Source organism: Carya illinoinensis, chromosome 2, assembly GCF_018687715.1.
Source record: "Carya illinoinensis cultivar Pawnee chromosome 2, C.illinoinensisPawnee_v1, whole genome shotgun sequence".
Lineage (NCBI taxonomy): Eukaryota > Viridiplantae > Streptophyta > Magnoliopsida > Fagales > Juglandaceae > Carya > Carya illinoinensis.
Window position 1 is genome coordinate 31,487,192 of NC_056753.1, and position 16,969 is coordinate 31,504,160.

The 16,969-nt window shown below is 37.9% G+C and overlaps 1 protein-coding gene across 7 annotated transcripts; it reads right to left on the reverse strand.

The window, feature by feature from the left end:
• Window positions 1–41: 41 nt before the first annotated feature.
• LOC122300921 (GBF-interacting protein 1-like) lies at window positions 42–14,989 on the reverse strand. Of its 7 annotated transcripts, none has more exons than XM_043111909.1 (11): window positions 14,549–14,989; window positions 13,016–13,059; window positions 7,688–7,817; window positions 6,822–6,948; window positions 5,796–6,388; window positions 4,416–4,755; window positions 3,949–4,219; window positions 3,650–3,745; window positions 2,310–2,756; window positions 1,385–1,571; window positions 42–607 (listed from the first exon to the last, which is right to left on the reverse strand). In XM_043111909.1, exons 1-11 carry the CDS (start codon window positions 14,727–14,729, stop codon window positions 585–587), a joined length of 2,439 nt encoding a protein of 812 aa, XP_042967843.1. In that variant the 5' UTR covers window positions 14,730–14,989; the 3' UTR covers window positions 42–584. The 7 variants fall into 7 exon arrangements, with proteins under 7 accessions (XP_042967843.1, XP_042967842.1, XP_042967838.1 ...); XM_043111908.1 differs by lacking the exon at window positions 42–607 and adding an exon at window positions 788–1,288; XM_043111904.1 differs by lacking the exon at window positions 42–607 and having other exon boundaries at window positions 788–1,571.
• Window positions 14,990–16,969: the final 1,980 nt, after the last annotated feature.

Consider the following 16,969-nt stretch of genomic DNA (forward strand, 5'->3'; position numbering starts at 1 on the left):
TAACACATCTTACTTAATAAAAGGAAAGTAAGATAGTAATATGAAATATAAAATTTTTCAATATATATATTCTTTTTAACAGATAAACCTGAATTCCATTTACATAAATCTCAGATGCAAATTGTTCTAACATTTTGTGTTGGGGAATGAATGATACTTGGGGCCCCAGGACTCCACTCCAGGGAAGATCATCTGTTCCAAGCAAGCGGGTAAGATCAACCACTGCCGTCTGTCTGACTTGTCCAACAGTGCACAGAACCTCGAGTATACAATCCCCACCACCCGATAATGAGGGTGTGGTCGACCACTTCCGAGCTCTAATTATAATGCTTATTTTAGCTTGAATATTTACCAGTCTCGGACTGAAGTGATACCCACACTCGGCGCTCGCTGATTGTAAAAGAAATGTAAATTTACCGTATTCAAACTCAATATAGAAAGAGGTGAGACTCAAAAATCAAGTCCTTTTCTCCACCCACGTAATTAGAGTCAGACTCAACCGATGGCTACCTCCACGAAGCACTCTTCGAGTCTCGCCAACACTTCAACCCAAGCCTTCACCAAAGGGCTTCCTCGGTTCGGGGTCATTGCCCACTGATAGCTACAACTGGGCAAGAAAGGGGAAAGCAAGAATACAACAAATTCACATCGTCTGCAATAAAGTTTTCTAATCCAACGACGAAAGGCAGCACAGTGAAAGTAAGTAGAACAAAACATGGGAGTTGGTCTCCTTTCTTTCAGATTAGAACTCTACCTTATCTGTCATTAAGTAATATTTTAAGCTCCATTGTGATCCCATAAATACATTACTTGTTGGAATAACAACATTCAATACAGAGTTAGGTTCGGGAACAAAGAATCTACATTTTTTGCCAGCAGGCAGCAACTCCTAGCCGTACAAAGTATTGGGGGCTGCTCGCAACCACAACCTGCTCTCATTACACGGAAAATTTCCAGCAACTATTGGATTAACAAGTTCAAATTATCAAGGTTGAAACCCATCCGCTTTGGAACTCCCCCAGGAGGATCTAATTCCTACCATCGGAATTGAAACATATGCCATATCAATTGCAAACAACGGGAACTAAAACTAAAGCACAACCAGCCGCATTTAATAGATGAACGAAATTAATCATTCATTTCATAAAAAACTTAAATTTTTCTATAGCTACTACAAACCCTTAAAAGCAAAGGGTTTTAACTTCACATTTCTTTTAGAAGTTTGTCGTCCAATTGAGATGACCCAGTTGGGGCTGCTGATAGCCACCCACTTGCGCCCCAGGAGCAGCTGCAGCCACACCAACTCCAACATTACCTCCCATAGCAGGGCCTAAGTGGTGTGGACTGGTAATTGCAGCAGGCTGTGGAGAAGGATGGTACATACCCGGAAATTGCATGTGTGAAGATTGTGCAGCAGCTGCATTGAAGGAAGCATGACCTGTGTGGGATGGCATATAGGCACCATGAGGCGATTGCGCTGGCATGTTGTAGTACGGAGTGGATTGCATACCTGGAAGCTCCCTTGGGTTCTGAATCCATATTTCAGAGGCCTCGGCCTGCCATGGCATATACTGAAAATAAGAATTCGGGCGGAATGACCCCAGTAAAATGGAATTGAAAAATAAAAAATAAAAAGAAAGGTGTTTTAACGACTACAAATGTAAGCCAGCCAAATTTTATTGATTGAAAATGCATAGCAAAAGGCAAGAGAGGAGACATCCAAGCGCACTCAAAGGCAAGGGTACACCCTTAATGGGTTTACCTCTAATCCAACAGCATGTAATTGCAGCGCAATAAATTTAAAATAAATAAGTTCCTATCCTGTATACATTTTTTTTGTGCTCAAAAATTGTAAATTGATACAGCAGGCACCTCCTGGTATGGAAGCAGATCTGGTAACACGAAGCAGAAATATAGCAGAAGGGCATATACACAGCAGGATGTTAGCAATGAGGAAATTAGGTCTGAAAGCTATTACGAGCTGCTTTGTAATCGAACAAGTCAGGGCCTATTTTCTGACGAGTAGCTAATATATCTATATATGAGCTGCTAATTGATGGCCTCATCAACATCCAAAAATTGAAATTTCGAATTCTAAATTCATCATTTTTCTTAGTCATAAGTGCAAGTTTTAAAACCAACAGTCTGAACTTATCAGACAACAATGCCATAAATAGGTATACCTAGGCATAAAGAGAAATCCATAAATTACAACTGAGGCCCCCACATTCAACTTACTTGGATGAGACACTTTGATAGATCAACTATACGTGTAGGTTCCATAAGAAAAAACAAGAAATGTATTTCACCTGCGGATTTGAAACATAAATATTGCCATCTTTGTATTTGATTCTAGATGAATCTTCAAGCCCATTTGCACCACCAACTACACCAGGAGCATTAATATACCCTGTTGGGTTGGTAAAATTTCCAAACCCTGTGGGACTGCCAGCAGGAACAGGCTTAAACTGTTGAACTCCATACTTCAGGCTGCTTGCATTTACATGTGAACTACCTCCCGGCATGAGCAAGTAACTGCTACCATTTGATGGATGAGGATACGCTGCATTACTGGAATAGCCAGGCATGGCCATTGGTGAAACATAAAGTGGGGGAAGGAACTGACGGTATGGCATAAGATTCGGAAAATGGGAAACATGAACTTGCGGGTACATCTGTGCTACAGGCGGTTGCTGCTGTTGTACCATGGCAATTGTTGATGCAGGGATGCTGTTGGTTGTATGTGAACTTAAAGCCTGCATTCATAAGAGACAAAAAAAAAATCACTTATTTGGTAGCATCAAATATAAAGATGTTGGCTAGGTGTGTAAAGTCAGTTAAAATAAATAGAGATGCTAGAGATACAAATGGATCCCACAAGCTGACGTGGTGCAGTACTAGTGTGCCACGTCAGTCATTTCTTTTCATTTTCCCCCCTCCCTGCGCCCCTCCCCTCCTCCCCCCTTCCCCGCTCCCTTTCCCAAAACTCTCGAGACCCCCCATCTCTCCAGCCCAGACATCTTCCTCGCCCCTCACTGACGTCGTTGCCATCTTCCTCGTCCCGCAAGCCGCGTCGTTGCACCTCAACGGCACTCTCTCTGGCTTTCTAGGCTCTGTGAAAGGAGAAGAACGGGTGTGGGGGGATGGGGACGAGGACCAGGGAGAAGTGCAAAAAAATAAAAAATAAAATTTAATTGATACGGCACACTAGCACTATGCCATATCAGTTTGTGAGATCCCTATGTCCCTAGTGTTTTTCTAAATTAAAAGTGGTTCTGTTTCACTTTGCAGGTTGTGGCTGTAGCGAAAAGCCCATTAAATGAAATGTATACTCGCATGCCCAAATAACATTGAACATCAAACCTTTTGACTACTAATCAAAATTTGGCTGACATAAAATTACTTTCATAAGTACAAGGATCAGTCAGCAATCAATCATTGATGCTTTGTAAAATACTCTTATGTAATTTCATACATCACCTACAGAAACACAACCAAAAGCCCCTAAACAATGAAAAGAATCCAAGGTGATGAGCACTGCTTTGTGCTCATACACCAAAACAAACATTACAATCAATTAGGGCCGTGTTCATACAAGTGTGATGAGCACTGCTTTGTGCGCATTTAACAATAAATCAATCAGATTTACCTCCTGAGGAGATGGTAGACCCTGGCCCCGTATAGTTTCATCCACTGTGGGTCTAAAATAGGGTATATCATAACCGGTCTGAGGATCGTATGCCTGCTAGAAAACCAATACAAGTCACAATGGAGGACGATGAGAAGTGAAAAACATATACCCCATAGCATCAATAACATTAACAACAAAATCACCAGTTTACAACACATTAAAGGTCATAAAAATAGCAACTTTTCACCCTACATGGTCAGAATTGAAGTTTAGCAGGCAAAATTTACTAGCATCAGAAATCTAAAAAATTAACTCACCGAAAATCCTGATAGTTCAGGAGGATCTTGATGGTGCTGCGACTCTGACGGGACATAAGATGGACTATTGTCTCGAACCAATCCAATATCTGCATAATTATCCAAATTCTGAGGGCTTGAGGACTGTTTCTTATCAGGCAGTTGATGCTCAGAAGCCACTACAGAAGATGGAGAATCAGATCCAGAATTTCTAACAAGACCATCATGTAATTCTGCCAGCCTGCTACCAGAAGCATCATCGCCAGAAGACTCTGGAGCTGACACCGACAAACTGCCATAATGTATTAACATTTAAAACTTCTCGATTAGATTATACACTACTTGAATGGATCATACATTATAACTAAAAGATAATCCCTGAATTTCCAAAACATGAACTAAATTTTAAACAAGAGAATTTTCAAAATAATCAATTGCATTTCAGATGTTCCAAGATTTTCACTATCATGAATAAATACGATACCAACCTCGCTGGAGGGTCCCCATTTGATTCTTCTGTAGTTCCTACAGCTTGCAGTCCAGAAACAAGATTCCTTGAAGAATCAAATTCAGTCCCAATGCTGCCAAATGTAAGCCGACAGCGATCAGTCTCAGGGACTCGTATATGCTGTGCTATGATCACATTTTGATTCTCATAGATGTTTACACTTGAAAGCTTATCTTGGAACTTGTCTGTTTCAGATTCCAAATCCTCTAGATTTTCAGCAGGTGGCGAAATAGATTTTGTAGGCGTTCCAATTACCCCAGGGCTACTAACAGCTGACTTTTGGCTAGATTTAGGTTTCCACGCTATTTTATGCTGGGAAGCTGCATCAAAACTCATGGTCAATTCTCTTCCAAAAATTTATAAACGGCCATATGTAAAATGGAGATAGATCCCTGCCCCCTCTTCTCCCACTTTTTTTTTCTCTACCCAGTACAGCTCAAACAAAGGCAAGCTACTGAAATGGGAAACACTAGTCAACAAAGTTAAAAGCACATCTCCAAGTACACAAACCACCAAATGGAAGTGATCAAGGCAATGCAGCACATAAGTACATCGTTAATCAAAATGTAATGACACCCTGAAAGAAAATATTTCTTGTAGGAAAAAAATGCATCATAAAAGAACATTTTTCATTAGGCCTTTTTAATAAAATTCGTATTTACTGATTGAAAAAAAAAATTAATTAGAAAAATGCACCTTCTTATACAGTGGTGTATGATTCAAGAAAATTAGCTGTAAGTAGCTTAACAAATCGGGCTTACTACACAGAACTTAAGCTGCATTTACTCCAGTCAGACCAATCCAACAAAAAAAATTACAAGTACAAACAAAAACAAAAAAATAAGCAACTTAAGTTTTGCATTCACATTGTAGAGCTATCTTGCTTAAATTGGCTCTATAAGCAATAGAAGAGTTCTAACCTGGCCTTTATTTATACAAGTAATTGAAGATATATTGAAGAACACTAAAGACATAGCCCAGATAAATAGAACGTATACAATAGAAGCACGAAATAGAAAAAGATAGAAAAAATACATAGCCCAAATAAATAGAACGTATACAATAAAAGCACGAAATAGAAAAAGATAGAAAGAAGTCATGAAAACTGGGCTCATTAAAATCTACTGCAGCTGTCCAATAAACCAACTACTGAAAGAATAAATTTTAAGCTCTTCCATCGTTTACTAACGCTAACCCGCCCTAGCACCAAATTATCAATTTTGAGTTTTAACCAGCACAAATTTCAAAAAAAAAAAACTCTATAAATTAGCACCATCAGATTTCTAGTTATGATAATCTAGTGAATGAAGAAAACTTCATTTACATTTTATAAAGAACATAGCTCAAATTCGACAAGTACCTTTCTGATGACTAACAGGTTGTTGATGTGGCCTGCCACTATTCTGGTTGCTTAAGAATGATCTGCTGACTGACATGCTGGCAATAACAGAATCAGTTGCAGTAGTTTGGCTCCGCTGGTCAGTTCTAGAAAACACATTGAGGGGTCGAAATGATTCTGAAGAACCATCCTTAACCAAAAGTGAATTTGCGAAAGAATTACTTGGCATGGTAGACGTTTTGACAGAATTGTCAGAATGCTGTCTACGAACACCGACGACACCAACTTCACGCTTAATAGCTCCAACAGTTCCTGAGGGTCGGGAATCTGGAGATGGCACATGAACCGGATCTGTGGAAGAGAAATACACCCCAACAGCAGAACTGCTTGATGCCAGACTTGCAGGACTTGGGTGGGAGTTGTTTAACTTTGCTGCTTGCATCCGAGAATTTGTGTAGGAAACTGAAGACCGCTTTTCCTCTGGTACTTTCCCATCATTTTTCCTCAAACTGGCATCCCGAGGATGTCTAGGGTGTGATTCATTCGGCCCATTCAAAGTCTGAGATGAACTTCGTCCACCAAAGGGCTTCTGACTGCCTGAGGTTTCTGTAAATCTGCTTAAAGAGCATACAACAACCATATATAAATGATATGATTATACAATTCAGAGTATGTGCTTATTCAGGTATGCTCCACTCCATTGTAGCATTTACCAAATTCTTTGTTATTTCATCTTTTCTCCCATCTATTTTTTGGCTAAACACCTAAGACAATGATCTCCATTTGGGCTTCTATTGCTTTTTATCAAGTTTAGCATGTCTAAATATCCAACATAAAGAGTGGGTGAATACTGGCTTCCTTTATCTTCAAAAACAATATCTTTTGGAAATTGATTGTTGCAGTTAATCTGGACATGGCCAACATATTCTTTGATCAAAATAAAATTATATTTTCAAGTGAGGCACTGATGCACAATTAAGACCATATATGTATAGGCAATATGGAGAGAAAAATAAATAAAAATCATTTTTATGTAAAGATTCTTACCCCTTTGCAGGAACATTTGGGATCACTTTCTCATTGGTAGACCTTGTATGTTGCGGCAAAGCAGGCTTCACTTCTTTATCTGTATTTTGATTAACTCTATTATCTCTCACAACACGGAACTTGATACCTGCATGTAGCAAGTACATATCCATAAACAAGCAGTCCATAGAAAATTAAACAGAAGCAACAAATACATCAATCCATTTTCATAAACATTCTGTAGAATGTGTGAACGTTGTCATGCACAGCAATGAAATATGAAGTGCAAAGAAACCATGACATTAATAACAATACTGGACATATGTTTATAAAAGTGTCGAGTATCAAGTAATACCAGAATTATACAGCAGGAAAAATTAGTAAAAGGATGAAAGAACACAAATTTATTCAAATAAATCCACTAAAGACCGCCCTACGTTAAATTGATACCCATCACTTAGGTTGTTAGCACTTCGATCATGGTGGCACCGGGAGCATGTACATCATCCATACAGCAACAAACTTGATAAATATGGCATAAAGCAATAATCAGGTGTTCTATTTGCTTTCAATAGAGAATAAGTTCATCCAAATTTCTAATAGTAAATCCATATAGAAGTATATTTATTAATAACAAAACCAAGAAATCAGAAACAGAAGATTTACTGAATATGTCCAATCTCCTAAAATAATTTAATGTCAAATTATCACCAGATTGCTCTTAAAAAAAAAAAAAGAAAAGAAGAAGAAGGGGATAGGAAGAATATTTGAACACCACAAATCAGTGAAGTACCTTGTCTAAAAATTAATATTCATGTGAAAAGTACTAAGAGAAACGGAGGAAAAGAAGAAGAAGAAGAAGAAGAAGGTAGTGACATTCCATTTACCAGGTAAAGCTTTCCTTGTATAGCCTCCTCCTCTTCGGACATTACGATCAGAAAATGGATGAAGTTTCATCCCTTGACCAACATTCTCAGAATGACTTTGTGGATCCACAGAGCCCTTGTACTCCATATTCTGTATGCACATGCAGTTGTTGATAAAGATGTTATGCAACCCAAGATTCCGAATAAACTATTGATAAATTTAACCAAAAAGGATGAATGAACAAAACCATCAAAAAATTGCCTCAAGGATAAATGCCTAATCATACGATGGCAACATGTATAAAGACATGGTATAAATCACAAATCCCCTCAGTCTCATTGCAGACTCATGTTGCTTTCCCTAAACTTAACAATCGTGAATGAAACTGAGAGTCAAAACAATTCATGATTGGATCATAGGAGGGTAAAATAAATGAGATACTATTTTCAAAAAGGTCATCACATTTACATGATCAAAAAATCAAATGCATATTTATTTAATTAATTAGCATGGTAGCATCATTGTAACTCCATTCTCATGGAATATTAAAGAGATGAAGCTGACAACAAAAATTTGATAAGATTCCAGGGTTTCTACAGCCAAAACATTTGGTAATAGTATCATTAAAATTAAAAGTGAATTTTTTTTTGTAAGTGAAATTAGAAATTAAGAGATCAACATCTTTCAAAAGATTAAGGGCATGGCATTATACAATTGTCAAAACAACAGAATATTTTGTTTCAGAATATTTTGTTTTTGACAAGTAATAAGATATTTTATTAAAGATGGAATGTATAGGTGAAGCCCATGTACACAGGAAGTATACAAGAGAAAACACCTAAATACATTCTAGGATATGAAAAGAGACATCAGAAAATCATGAACGGAAGATCCGTTATTCGCTAAAGCTGAAAACCAAAACAGCAACAAGTGTACAAAAAAATTCCAGATATGTTCAAGAGAATGCTCCGTCATTAAAACACCACTCATTCCTTTCCATCCAAATGCACCACATAAGACACCAAGGAATCGTCTTCCAAGCCGCGCCCACTTGAGAACAACCATGAAACCCGTTCCAACACACGAGAAAGTCAACCACTCTCAACGACATCACCCAAGCCAAGCCAATTCTACGAAAGATTTCATTCCACAAAGCCCTTGCCATCTCACAATGCAAAAGAAGATTATCCATGGTTTCCCCACTCATTTTGCACATGAAGCACCACTCCATAACTATAATACATCGCTTCCTCAAATTATCCAGTGTCAAGATTTTCCCAAGGGATGAAGTCCAAATGAAAAAAGCCACTTTGGAAGGCACATGCGACCTCCAAATTCGCTTCCAAGGAAAAGGATGACTATCCTGAAAAGTCAATAGCTTATAGTACGAACAAGCAGCAAATTTTTTATACCCTTCAACATCCACAACATCCTATCCACAACATTACTGTCTCAAGGAGTATAAGAAGCTGAAGAAAGTTGAAACTTCTTCGATCTCCCAATCTTGTACAGCTCGAGTTAAACAAATATTCCACTGAATCGCCCCCTTGGAATGACAAATCAAATTTGAAACAGCAGCAAACTGATCCGAAGCCAATCAAAAAATAGCCAGAAACACGCTATTGAGGGCCTAATGATCACACCAAATGTCAAACCAGAAACGGATCCTAGATCCCTCACCAACAGCATAACTCACATGACTAACAAAGCTCTCCTAGCCTTTTCTAATGAACTTCCAAAGCCCCACACCATAAGCCCCCTGGACTACATTAGAGCACCAGCCCCTCCAAGCACTACCATACTTCTGATCAATTACCTCCTTCCAAAGCGACTTCCCTTTCAATTGATATCTCCATATCCACTTTCACAATAACACCTTATTAAAAACCCTCAAATTACGAACTCCCAACCCTCCAACCGAAATAGAAGAACAAACTTTGTTCCAACTAACAAGGTAGAACTTAGTTTCCACTTTCCTCAATCATACCACCACATAAAAAAACACGAAACAACTTCTCAATTCGGTTGGCCATCCCTACATGCAATAGAAACAACAATAGAAAATAAGTGGGGAGATTAGAAATCTTAACAAGAGTAAGTCTAACCCCCTTCAGATAAATATAGTCACTTCCAACCAGCTAGCCTTCTCTCAACTTTCTCAACAACCCCATCCCAAATAGCACGGGCCTTGAAAGGCGCCCCCAACAAGAGCCAAATATTTCGTAGGAAGATAGGCAATTTTACAGCCCAACAAACTTGCCAAGCCATTGATACTACACACCTCCCCAACCGGAACCAACTCAGACTTATCAAGATTCATCTTAAGGCCCAAAACAGCTTCAAAGCATAATAAAAAATCCCTTAAGGCTTGAATATGACCACGATTTGCATCACAAAAAATGAGGGTATCATCTGCAAAAAGAAGATGTGAAAGAGTAATAGACCCATTAATGGCATTACCAACCGAAAAGCCAGAAAGGAACCCCCCCCCAAAAAAACAGCAGCCTCCACCATCCGTCCCAACACCTCCAAAATAATGACAAAAAAGAAAGGGATAAGGGATCCCCTTGTATCAAACTACGCGAGCTATGGAAAAAGCCAGCAAGGTTACCATTAACCAATACCAAGAAACGAGCAGTAGAAACACAATGCCTAATCCATGAGCACCACCTTGCCCCAAAACCGCATCTCCCAAGCATATAGAGAAGGAAGTCTCAATTCACAAGATCAAAGCTTTTTCCATATCAAGCTCACAAAGAACACCGGGAGCACCCTCCCTCAAGTGACTGTCTAGGTATTCATTAGCAATAAGCACCAAATCAAAGATTTGTCTACCCTAAACAAATGCATTTTGGGGCTTATAAATAATTTGCACCATTACCCTGCTCATACGATTAGCAAAGACCTTTGATATTATCTTGTAAACCCCACTCACAAGACTAATAGGTTGAAAATCCTTAAGCTCAAAAGCTCCAAGTTTCTTGGGGATGAGGGCAATGAAAGTGGCATTAAGAGATTTTTCAAACTTCTTAAAAAGAGAAAAACTCCTGAAAAACTTGCATCACATCTTCTTTCACAATCTCCCAACAAACTTGAAAGAAGGCCATTAAAAAACCATCCAGATTAGGAGCTTTGTCTTTGACCATCCCACTAACCACCTAAAAAACCTCTTCCTCATTAAACGGTCTCTCCAACTGACTCACACTAAGAGGATCGAGAGAGTCAAAAACCAAGTCTAGGCCTCCAAGAAGCAGATTCAGAGAGAAGATCTTCAGAATAATGCACAATAAGATCCTGAATCTCAAGAGGAGATGAGATCACACAACCATCAGAGTGGAGCATCTAGATAGCATTGCTCCTACAATGCGAGTTGGTCATCATATTAAAAAATTTAGTGCATTTGTATCCCTCTTTCAACCAAAAAGCCCTTGATTTTTGCCGCCAGTAGATTTCCTCCATCAATAACACCCTCTCAAGATCAACCACCACAGATTTTTCCCTAAAAAAAGCCTCTTCAAAAAGGGCCCCATCCTCTTTCACAAACTCCAAAACCTGCAACTCCTCCATAAGGGAATTTTCCTTACCATTGAAATTCCCAAAAACTTCTACATTCCATTCCTTTAAATCAAGATTCAATTACCAGCAGGAATAAAACTGGGGGTACCCGTGAACTGATAAGATGTCCACCAACTCCTAACCTTGCCAACAAAGCCATCAACTCCCAATAGGGGAGAACAGAAACCGACGCAACCAGCCGCCACCAACGGGAACCGACTGGCCGCGTCAAGAACTGGCCGAAACTGGTGGCGAACCAGCCAGGATGCGGTGGAAATTTGAAGGAAACAACGTTCAGCGGTTCGGTCTCAATTTGAAACTGGATCGATCTGCTGAATCGGCCAATAAAATAATACTATTTTTTTTAATATACCCTAATCAAAACGACACCGTTCCACTTAAACTAAGTGGAGCAGTGTCGTTTTACACATATAAGTATACAAAACATAAAGGAAACAACGCCGTTTGGTATTACGTATGAAAAAAAAAATATGTACGAAACGTATACAAACGGCGTTTTATTCAAAACGTATAAGTATAAAACGGCATCGTTTCGAGATGGGGTCGTCTTCTTCCCTGATTCACTCCTCTGCAAATCTCTCTCTCTCTCTCTCTCTCTCTCTCTCTCTCTCTCTCTCTCTCTCTCTCTCTCTCTCTCTCTCTCTCTCTCTCTCTCTCTCTATATGTGAAGAAGAAGAAGCTTGCCACTAGGGGAACTGAGAACCGCTGAAATCAATACGGTTGGTTTTCCTCCTCCCCATCAACCAATTACGGTCAGTTGCTCCTCCCTTTTTTTTAGACATTAGTCAGAGTCGGTTTTGCCCAAAAGCAGCACCAAAGGCGTCGGTTTTCACCCATAGCTCTTAATCACATATTTTCAAACTTAAAATATATTTAGCCTCATGAATGCCACCGTTGTGATACCCTATATAATAAGGATAAGAATATGTGGTGTATGAAATCTCACATTGCTTGGGAAGGAAAGTTCTTACTCTTTATAGGGTTCCAATGAGACTCAAATTGTATCATTGACTAGTCTTTTTACAGTAAAGACTATGTGGTTCGAACTTCCATTAGGGCGTTACAAATGGTATCAGAGCCAAGTTCCAACCAGAAATATGCTACTTGGGTTGTGTCACCTACGATGGATTGGCTCGACGAGGACATTGGGAATTTAAGGAGAGGAGATTGCGATACCTCATATGATAAAGATAAAGATAAGTGGTACATGGAATTCCACATTACTTGAAAATGAGAAATTCTTACTCTTTATAAGATTCCAATGAAACTCAAATTGTATCATTGACTAGTCCTTTTGAAGTATAGGCCATGTGGTTTGGGGCATTACAACCGCTGTCCAGCAAAATAGGGAAATGGTCCAAACACGCCTGAGGCATTCTCTTTTGACACAGCTCCAGGTAATGTGCCTCCCAAGAAGGAGAAACGAGAAAATAATCCAATCTTGACCAGCCACAACTATTAGACCAGGTGGATACACCCCCCATTAAAGGAAGGTCCAAGAGGTCCAAATCAAACAATTAAACAACATTATATGCAATACAAACGATTAATCATTAGGCATATCACTTGTGAACATCCTAATACTGTACCCAAAATATGCTCAACTATTGGAAAATGTTCAAGAAATTGGATAAAAATCATGATATTTGTACTCCCAAGAAAGTGTATCAAATTCACCAATAAGTGGAATTCAAATAAAACCTCAAATTCTCATAAAAATTAAGAGTGATTTAAGGAAAAGGAGCAAAAATTAGCTTGGAAAAATCCCATACCTCCTTCTTCTTATCTCTTCTTCTCTTGACCTCATGGAATGGATCTAAAAAATATAAAACATGATTGCATTGAAATATAATTAAGAATACAGTCCAAACAAGCTAGAAAGTTCACATTACAAAGCAATCAAACTACAGCTCTATAACAGATAGAGGAAGCACCATCCAAAGTTGTGAAGTTCAGCCTTCAAAGAGATCATCAGCAATAATAACCTATAATATACAGTCACATCACAGCTTGTCCAACATATGCCATTGATAATACCTTATGAAAAGTACATGCAACAACTAACATTGCATCCTAGATAGCCATTCAAATAATCTATTATGTGTTAAAAACATTTCTCAAAGTATTTCAGAAAAAATTAGAGTCCCAACAAAATTGTAAAAGAGAGAACCCAAAACATTTGATAATATGTAAGCATAATTCTCTCAATTCATGAAACAAACAGATCCAAAAAAAAAAATTGTCTTCTTGCATCAATAAACTATATTCAACTAAACCAAACAGTTGGGACTGGGCCAAAATTCCTGAGGGATTTTAATCAAGGAATGATCTAATGCATCATGTTGGAATGGGAAGCATTCTACAATTTTCATTCCAACATAGTTGTATTTGAAATCCTGAAAATTCATTCTAAAATATTTAATATTTAATTTGAACAAAAATAACTTCTAAAGGAGTTACTTATAAAAAAAAATAACTTCTACAGGAGTATTTTACATTAGCTGTAAATCAGCTGCCAACCCCTATCTTGCACATTCCTCTGTAAGTGGCATATCGCATGACATGGGTAAGGCTAGGTCCAGGTAGGTTTCTAATCTTGGGTACCAAGTAGTAGAAAAACAATCTATCCAGAAGTGTTATCTATCTATTCTACAATTTTTAAGCAAGAAGGGCAACAATTCTAACATCGAGGGAATGAGTTACAAACTGAATTACTGAAATAATACTCGCTTTCAAGGTATACTGGCAAATCCCGAGTTAAAAAATAATAATAATAATAATAATAATAATTGGAAACAGGTGTCTGGAACAGAGTCCAACTAATCCCAGGGTGCACAAATCCCGAGTAGAAAATGAGTGCATAACTATTGGTGATCATGTGTGAGTCTTATTCACATACTTAGAGTTGCAGTAAGCTGTATATTTAATACACAAGTGTGAACTGAAGTTACAGCCATTACAGCCCAAAACCAAAGCATAAGTCCCAATCCCAACGAAAAAAAAGCTCATCCGCAGTCTAAAACTCAACTTCAAGTTATCACAGAAAAAATAAATTTCATTAACCAAAACCAAGCAAAACGCAAAATAAATAAATAAAATTAGAGAGCATAAAGTTATAAACGAACACAAAGAACCAGCGTAAGCCAACAATAGGTTTGAACCCCCAAACAAAACATCGAAATCGACAACCTTAACCAACTTCCAAGCTAGAAATCAGTAAAACAACAAGAAGCCATTAACCAAAACAAAGCAAAAGAAGAAGCATAAAGCCAATACAACACACCGAAAGCCAGTATGAACCCCACCTTGGTTGAGCAATTTCTGAGCCGTTTCATTAGGATCCATGTTAGTTTCCTTCAGGGCCGCATAGATATCCAACTCAGAGTGGTTACCCACAATTTCCTTGATGGATTGGATGGTCCTGCGCACCCGCGCAGAGAGTAACTGAGTTTCACCACCCTCGACTACGGAGCCGTTAGAGACCATCTCAAACTCTGTCTGACAAAAGCCCTAAACCTCCCCCCGTCCCAGGTCCCCAACAGCGAAATTCAAAATATATATGTATTTACGTACAATAAATAAGTATCAGTAGCAATCAAAACCCCAATGTCGTTGGTTGAGATGCACCGGTTAGGGTTTTTCAGTAAAATAGAAAAGAACAGCAGAGAGAGAGAGAGATAGAGAGAGAGGGGAAGAGAGGGAAATAGACGGGTTTGTGAGCGAGGGTTTTGTAAACGTGCAGTTAAGCAGTTGTCGAACTCCCAATATTTTCCCCATTCAGGTTTTATTTTACGTACATTTACGTCAATACCCAAGACCTTTGGGGCCAGGTATTGGGCCCTAATTTCTCTACTATTGTGGCAGCCGGCAAGTAATTTAGCTTTTGGGCCACTCCAGCCCAATTTGAATTGTTTACCTTCTTTCAAAAAAATAATATACATAGTTTTTTAAGATATTTATCTCTAAATATTAGGGGTATCAAATTGTGTTAACGGATTGTGTTCGTGTCTTATCAAAATATGTATATTATATTATATAGGTCAATCATAACCCGGCCCGTTAAATTTATTATGTCAAAATCTCAAACTGTAATACGATCCATTAATATAACATGTCGTGTCATATCAACCCGTTTTAACCTATTAGTAAATATTATTAAATAGGTTAACACAACACGATACGACACATTTCAAACTGTTTATGTAAATAGATTGAATAGATTGAATAGACCTAAAATTAATCTATTTAAACTTATTAAATTTAGTATAATTTTTTATAAATATTAAAATTACAATATTTATAAAAATTATAATACTAACTACAAATCCAAAATTACAATCTAAATAATAAAAATATTGAAATTAAAATTCTAACAATTTTACTTTTGGGTAAAATGGTATAATTGTAACTTTAATTTTCTTAACATGTCATAACGGGTCAAAACGGGTTGACCCGTTATCAGCCTGTTAAGCAATCGTGTCTTAACGGGTCAACCTGTTTTGACTCGAACCTGTTAAGACTCAATTCTAACCGGTTATTATCGTGTCGTGTTTGTATTGAGTTAACAAGTCATGTAACATATTGACACCCTTACTAAATATACAATATGTGTATGATTAAAATTTTAATTAATAATTTGATGTAAAGCCATAATTTTTTATTTATTTTAAAATAAACATATATTTGATTGATTCGTCAAACATCACTTTTAGGACTATTTTGGGTGCTACTACTATTTATTATTTTATCATTACTTTTCATCTATTTTTATTACTTTTTATGATTATTCATCAATATTCAATATTTTAACATTATTTTTTTCACTACTATTCACATAATATATGAGATCACATCATTACAATTTATATGATGAATATTACAAGTCGAGCTAATCGAGTTAATTTGAGTTTTATAAAAATTGTATCATTTAATAATAAATCATAATTTCTAATTCACAAACAAGTTCATTTAATAAATGAATCGAAACGAACTTAGGATGCCTGTCTAACAATCTATTCATATTACACACCCAATTTGTATTCACCACACAACATAATGTTTTTGCCCACTGACAAAATAAGTTTTCTTGACAACCTTGTAAAGACTTGCTCGTGTCACAAAACGATTTTACTTTGAGAGGCTCCTTCAAATTGCAATCCCATGCAGCTACATTGTTCCTTCTGTTGTGGCAAGGGAGAAAGATGATGCATTCCAAGGGAGAAATTGATCTTTTTTACCCTCAATTTTAAAGATCAAATCTTAACGGTACATATTGCTGAAAGATTTTGATCATTCATGATGTTAATCTCATGCTTTTGTAGTTTAGAGTGTACTGAAAAAAAAAATGATGACATTTCAGAAGTGCAAACTGCAATTTCCCCTGAAATATTGGGCTTCACTATTTAGAAAGTGCAATGAAAATTCTAATGATAGAGACTATCAATAGATTATAAAACTTGTCAAAATTCCACTCTTTTTAGACTTTTGGGCAAAGGAAATGTTATTTACAATATCCTTAGCAGCAAAGTCATCAAAAGAGAAGGCACCATCTTATACTAGGGGTGGGCAGCGGGGCCCTGGAACCCGCTGCCCCGCATAGGGCGGGGCGGGGCGCCCCGCACCGTTAGGGCAGGGGCGAGGGCCCCCGGCCCGTATCCCAACCCCCAGCGGAGGCGGGGGACAGAAACGGACCCCCCCGGTCCGTGTTTCCCCCGCCCCGCACCTAT